Source organism: Nerophis ophidion, linkage group LG01 (genome assembly GCF_033978795.1).
Source record: "Nerophis ophidion isolate RoL-2023_Sa linkage group LG01, RoL_Noph_v1.0, whole genome shotgun sequence".
Taxonomy (NCBI): Eukaryota; Metazoa; Chordata; class Actinopteri; order Syngnathiformes; family Syngnathidae; genus Nerophis; species Nerophis ophidion.
Genome location: NC_084611.1, coordinates 89,920,474 through 89,927,818, shown reverse-complemented (window position 1 = coordinate 89,927,818; position 7,345 = coordinate 89,920,474). Strand labels below are relative to the sequence as shown.

Below are 7,345 nucleotides of genomic sequence, written 5' to 3'. Positions count from 1 at the left end.
CAGGCTCCGCCCACTTTCCTGCAGGCCCGGAGCAGGTTTGTTCAGCCAGCAGCCGGAGAAACGACACCAATCACAAAAACCACCTTGGTACGTTAGGTATGGTTTATTGGGGGGGAAACAGGAAGTCACATAGACCAAAAACATCCCAGATGTAGAAGAAAAAACTTGCTAAGGTGCTAACTCGCATGACTCGTGTTTACTTCCCGTTAGCTGACTACTCGGGAGGACTTTCTAATGGTGGCAAAAACCAAAACTCTTCATCACGTTTACGTACCCCCAATGAATCAAGACATTTCCACTACCACGGACGAAGGTACCCCCAATGAATGAAGGCATTCCACTACCACGGACGAAGGTACCCCCAATGAATGAAGGCATTCCACTACCACACGGACGAAGGTACCCCCAATGAATGAAGGCATTCCACTACAACGGACGAAGGTACCCCCAATGAATCAAGGCATTCCACTACCACGGACGAAGGTACCCCCAATGAATCAAGACATTTCACTTCCACGGAAGAAGGTACCCCCAATGAATGAAGGCATTCCACTTCCACGGACGAAGGTACCCCCAATGAATGAAGGCATTCCACTTCCACGGACGAAGGTACCCCCAATGAATGAAGGCATTCCACTAACACGGACGAAGGTACCCCCAATGAATCAAGACATTCCACTACCACGGACGAAGGTACCCCCAATGAATCAAGACATTCCACTACCACGGATGAAGGTACCCCCCAATGAATCAAGGCATTCCACTACCACGGACGAAGGTACCCCCAATGAATCAAGACATTCCACTACCACGGACGAAGGTACCCCCAATGAATCAAGGCATTCCACTACCACGGACGAGTGGAAGGTGCATCTTTGAATACATATCAGAAACATCTGCTAGCAGCCGCCGTAAAAGTTCAGTTTTTACTTTTTGAAACTTTCAACTTTAACTTCTGCAGTCATGCTAAAACCCGCTCGCCAGCGTCGCCTACTTCCTGGCTGGGGTTGGAGACTTCACCAATCCGGACGGGGTGGGAGACTTGACGCTGCGAGCAGGGGAGGAGGACGGGGACTTTGGGGGTGCACTTGGGGCCTTTGCCAAAGGGGTCGGAGACTTGACTCCTGGAGATGGCGGGGTAGGGGTTGGAGATTTGGGGGCCGGGGTTGGAGATTTCGGAGCCGGGGTTGGGGATTTCACAGCTGGGGTTGGAGATTTCGGGGTCGAAGGTGGGGATTTCGGAGCTGGGGTTGGAGATTTCGGGGCTTCGGTTGGAGATTTCGGGGTTGTGGTTGGGGATTTCGGGGCTGGGGTTGGAGATTTCGGGGCTTCGGTTGGAGATTTCGGGGTTGGGGATTTCGGGGCCCGGGTTGGAGATTTAGCTTTCGGGGCCGGAGTTGGGGATTTCGGAGCACGGGTTGGAGATTTGCCAGTGGAGGTACGGGTAGGGGTCTTGGAAGGGGGAGTAGGGGACTTGGGACTCCCAGGTGTGACGACGGGCGTGGCCATTTTGGGCTGCCCCAGTTTGGCCTCGGGGATTTTGTCACCGGGCCTGTACACGCTGACGGTGATCTCAACAAACTCGCCGCCGTACTTGTTGCGCACGTTGATGCTGTACTTGCCGGAGTCTTCGGGCGTCACTTGGTTGATGATCATGCTGGCAAACTTACCGCCGTCGAACGTGATCCTGGTATGCTCGTTGGAGGCCACTTCCTGTTCGTTCTTGAACCAGGTGACCTCGGGAGTGGGCTCCCCCCACACGGTGCAGGTCAGACTCAGGGACTACAAGAAACCAGAGGTCAATGAGTATGAGCAACACCAGCACAGATTTGGTAACATCTAACACCTGCCAGAATGCTAGTTGTAGGTAATCCAATGCATTTTGACCGTATAGCTCACAGGTGCACCACACCCCGGACTGACCGGCAGGTAAGTGAAAAACTACCAGAGCAACATGTTTGCATGCTTGTTTTGTTGAGTGGAATGAAGCTGATGCGCTCTTTGTGTCCACATCTGCCTCACACCACAACATTCAGAGGGCGTGGCGTGTTTACTTCCCGCGGCGGCGCCGGTCTCTTCGGAATGCTGCCGGGGAACTTGAGCTTTACCCGAAGCCAACAAGTCAAGGTGTGAGCACGCCGGGCACCCACCTTCTGCTCCATGATGGTGACCACGTCCGGCAGACCGCCCATCACCCTGCCGCGGTCTGAAGGGGACACAAGCACAGGTGGACTTCACGGTCGGGGAACCACAAGACGTCGGCCAGACCTCGGAGAGACCAGACCTCCAAATGTTGCCAAAAAAAAAGGAGGCGGAGGATGAAATACTCACTTTTCTCTGCAAAGGCCGCCGCCCTGAAGGGGAAAAGAGTGGAAGTATTGGTCAGTTACAACAGAGTAAATATTGATAGGTTATAATATTGTAAATATTGATATGTAATAATATAGTAAATATTGAAAGGTCAAAACATAGTAAATATTAATAGGTAATAGTATTGTGAATATTGATAGGTAATATTGTAAATATTGATAGGTAATAATATAGTAAATATTGAAAGGTCAAAACATTGTAAATATTGATCGGTAATACATTTTAAATATTGATAGGTAATATTGTAAATATTGACAGGTTATAATATTGTAAATATTGATAGGTAATATTGTAAATATTGATAGGTTATAATATTGTAAATATTGATAGGTAATAACATGGTAAATATTGATAGGTAATAACATTGTAAATATTGATAGGTAATAACATTGTAAATATTGTTAGGTAATAATATTGTAAATATTGATAGGTAAAAACATGGTAAATATTGATAGGTAATATTGTAAATATTGATAGGTAATAATATTGTAAATATTGATAGGTAAAAACATGGTAAATATTGATAAGTAAAAACATTGTAAATATTGATAGGTAATAACATGGTAAATATTGATTGGTAAAACATGGTAAATATTGATAGGTAATATTGTAAATATTGATAGGTAATAATATTGTAAATATTGATAGGTAAAAGCATGGTAAATATTGATAGGTAATAATATTGTAAATATTGATAGGTAAACGCATGGTAAATATTGATAGGTAAAAACATGGTAAATATTGATAAGTAAAAACATTGTAAATATTGATTGGTAATATTGTAAAAATTGATAGGTAATAACATGGTAAATATTGATAGGTAATAAGATGGTAAATATTGATAGGTAAAACATTGTAAATATTGATTGGTAACATTGTAAATATTGATAGGTAATAATATTGTAAATATTGATAGGTAAAAACATGGTAAATATTGATAAGTAAAAACATTGTAAATATTGATTGGTAATATTGTAAAAATTGATAGGTAATAACATGGTAAATATTGATACGTAAAACATGGTAAATATTGATTGGTAAACATGGTAAATATTGATAGGTAATATTGTAAATATTGAAAGGTTATACTTTTGTAAATATTGATAGGTTGTAAAATTTTAATTATTGACAGGTAATATGATATAAATTGATGGGTAATAACATTGTAAATATTGATAGGTAATAACATGGTAAATATTAATAGGTCATAACATTGTAAATATTGATAGGTAATAACATTGTAAATATTGATAGGTAATGTGGTAAATATTGATAGGTAATAACATGGTAAATATTGATAAGTAATAATGTAGTAAACATTGATATGTAATAATATTGTAAATACTAAAAGATGATAATAACTTAAATATTGACAGGTAATAACATGGTAAATATTGATAGGTAATAATATTGTAAATAATGACAGTTCATATGATTGAAAGAATGAAATATGTATATATGAAAGAAAAGACTCACTTGAGTCTCAGGTACTCTTCGTAGGCGTCAGTGTACGCTGCAGAGCAAGAAGGTGTTTGATGAAATTGGAAGTTGGACAAGACAAGTTGAAGCCTCACCCTGTCCAGAGAGGTCAAAGGTCCTGGCGTGAGTCTTCTCGCCGTCATAGATCTCCATGGTGTAGAGACCCTTCTCCCGGTCCGAGGGGTCGCAGACTTGCATCCAGGCCATCTCGGACGTGCCTCCGATCCTCATCTTCTCGGAGGAGGCGATCTTGCTCTCCCTGTAGAGGACGAAAGCGCGGTCACGTGTTCGCCGTCAGACTTTTGGCGCCGTTAAATCACACGTCAGGTGAGTTCCTGTCCGTCAAACTCCACAAAAACTTGTTTTATTCGACTAGTTTTTCCGCGGCGCTTGCTGCCGACACGCGTCCTGGAGGGCTTGTAAGGGTTTTAGGATTAAGAAAGGTTCAAGATGGACCACTTGGTCGGACTTGGTCTTTGGGAGGCGGGGCTTAAAGGGAGCATTTGGAAAGTTGACATCTTGTGTGGAGTTATTTGACAAAAAACCTGCTGGATTTCAAAGGCAACCTACTTGTGTTTCCATACGGTCTTCATCTCCTCCGTGTAGTAGTTCATGTAGCACTGCAGACGGATGCCCTCCGGAGTACACTGGAGCACGATGTCGGAGGCCGACTCACCTGAAATAACAGAAATATACATTTTTATTTATTTTTATTAAGACAAAAACATGTTTGGAAGGTATAATGTACTGAAATATTTGTTGCAATATCGGATACTATTAAAGCTTAAAAGGAATGCAATTTCAAGCAGTACATATATTTTTTCTGAAACATAAGAATAAGAAAATACAAACCCCGTTTCCATATAAGTTGGGAAATTGTGTTAGACGTAAATATAAACAGAATACAACCCGTATTCACTTGAATGCACCACAAAGACAACATATTTGATGTTCAAACTCATAAACTTTTTTTTGTTGTAAATAATAATTAACTTAGAATTTCATGGCTGCAATACGTGCCAAAGTAGATGGGAAAGGGCATGTTCACCACTGTGTTACATCACCTTTTCTTTTAACAACACTCAATAAATGTTTGGGAACTGAGGAAACTAATTGTTGAAGCTTTGAAAGTGGAATTCTTTCTCATTCTTGTTTTACGTAGAGCTTCAGTCCTTCAACAGTCCGGGGTCTTGTTGTGGTATTTTACGCTTCATAATGCGCCACACATTTTCAACGGGAGACAGGTCTGGACTGCAGGCGGGCCAGGAAAGTACCCGCACTCTTTTACTACGAAGCCACGCTGTTGTAACACATGGCTTGGCATTGTTTTGCTGAAATAAGCAGGGGCGTCCATGATAACGTTGCTTGGATGACAACATATGTTGCTCCAAAACCTGTATGGACATTCAGCATTAATGGTGCCTCCACAGATGTGTAAGTTACCCATGCCTTGGGCACTAATGCACCCCCATACCATCACACATGCTGGCTTTTGAACTTTGCACCAATAACAATCCGGATGGTTATTTTCCTCTTTGTTCCGGAGGACACCATGTCCACCGTTTCCAAATATAATTTGAAATGTGGACTCGTCAGACCACAGAACACTTTTGCACTTTGCATCAGTCCATCTTAGCCGGCGACGTTCCTGGGTGTTGTTGATAAATAGCTTTCACTTTGCATAGTAGAGTTTTAACTTGCACTTACAGATGTAGCGACCAACAGTAGCTACTGACAGTGGTTTTATGAAGTGTTCCTGAGCCCATATGGTGATATCCTTTACACACTGATGTCGGTTTTTGATGCAGTACCGCCTGAGGGATCAAAGGTCCGTAATATCATCGCTTACGTGCAGTGATTTCTCCAGATTCTCTGAACCTATTGATGATTTTACGGGCCGTGGATGGTAAAATCTCTAAATTCCTTGCAATAGCTCGTTGAGAAATGTTGTTCTAAAACTGTTCGACAATTTGCTTACAAATTGGCGACCCTGGCCACATCCTTGTTTGTGAATGACTTAGCATTTCATAGAAGTTGTTTTTATACCCAATCATGGCACCCACCTGTTCCCAATTAGCCTGCACACCTGTGGGATGTTCCAAATAAGTGTTTGATGAGCATTCCTCAACTTTATCAGTATTTATTGCCACCTTTCCCAACTTCTTTGTCACACGTTGTTAGCATCAAATTCTAAAGTAAATGTTTATTTGCAAAAAAATAAATGTTTATCAGTTTGAACATCAAATATGTTGTCTTTGTAGCACATTCAACTGAATATGGGTTGAAAAGGATTTGCAAATCATTGTATTCTGTTTATATTTACATCTAACACAATTTCCAAACTCATATGGAAACAGGGTTTGTATATATATATATATATATATATATATATATATATATATATATATATATATATATATATATATATATATTTATATACATATATATATATATATGTGTGTGTATATATATGTATATATATATATAGTGTACATACACACAAATGTGTAAATATATACATACAAACAGATGTATATATATATATATATATAAATAAATATATACTTACAGATATACATTACATTATTATATAAGATATACAAACCCCAAAAGCATTGAAGTTGTCACGTTGTGTAAATGGTAAATATAAAGAGAATACAATGATTTGCAAATCCTTTTCAACTTATAGACTGCAAAGACAAGATATTTAATGTTCCAACTGGAAAACTTTGTTATGTTTTGCATATATAAGCTCATATTTCAACATATTTCAAAAAAGCTGGCACGCGTGGCAAAAAAGACTGACAAAGTTGAGGAATGCTCATCAAACACTTATTTGGATTTCAGTAAAAACTTTACATGTACAAAATTTTACTGTGAACTATAGCGTTTCAACATTTTTTTTTTTACATTTGACAGTAAATGGAAAAACAGTACCACTGTTTTTTAGGTGTTTTTGTTTAGCGTAAAAATCTGGCAGCTTATTTCCGAGAATTTTTGTGTTCAATTGATGTTTTCTTACAACATTATATTGTTCATGGAAAGACAGTACATGTTCTTTTTTATTCTGGCAAAGTAGCTGTCAGTTTTTCTACTGTAAAAACAAATGTAGCGTCTGTCCGTCTCCACCGTTAAAATCAACAAGTGTAGATTTTACAGTCAAAAATTGGCAGCTCAGTCAACAGAATTTTAACGCAAAAAAAACACTAGTCGTTATTTTTCAGTTTATAGAAATAAATCAACGAAAAATTATTGTCATTTTTATTAATTCAATGGGTTAGAATTGGCTGTAACTGTCAGAATAATTGTATCCGAGTTATAACAAAACTTTGTGTTTCAATGAAGACAAAAGCTGTCTTTGATCCTACCAAAAAGAAGGCTTGTAAAACTCTTCTGTGTAGGATGGGACGCAACATGAGGGTGTTCTGTTTCTTTGATGTATTGTAATCCACAGAAAGATATTGTCTTGACCCGAGAACTACGAAGCGGAGAGAAA

General features: G+C 39.6%; 1 protein-coding gene across 4 annotated transcripts in view; it reads right to left on the bottom strand.

Moving 5' to 3' along the window:
• Nucleotides 1-88: 88 nt before the first annotated feature.
• Nucleotides 89-7,345, bottom strand: part of LOC133561717 (M-protein, striated muscle-like) — a 68,333-nt gene continuing 61,076 nt past the window's right edge. For all 4 annotated transcript variants that reach the window (XM_061915190.1, XM_061915199.1, XM_061915209.1 and 1 more), the window contains 6 exons: nt 4,420-4,525; nt 3,945-4,108; nt 3,847-3,883; nt 2,332-2,354; nt 2,151-2,206; nt 89-1,782 (listed from right to left, as the gene is read on the bottom strand). In XM_061915190.1, coding sequence (XP_061771174.1) covers nt 991-1,782; nt 2,151-2,206; nt 2,332-2,354; nt 3,847-3,883; nt 3,945-4,108; nt 4,420-4,525 — 1,178 coding nt within the window. In that variant the 3' untranslated portion in view covers nt 89-990. The remainder of the gene's footprint in view (nt 1,783-2,150; nt 2,207-2,331; nt 2,355-3,846; nt 3,884-3,944; nt 4,109-4,419; nt 4,526-7,345) is intronic.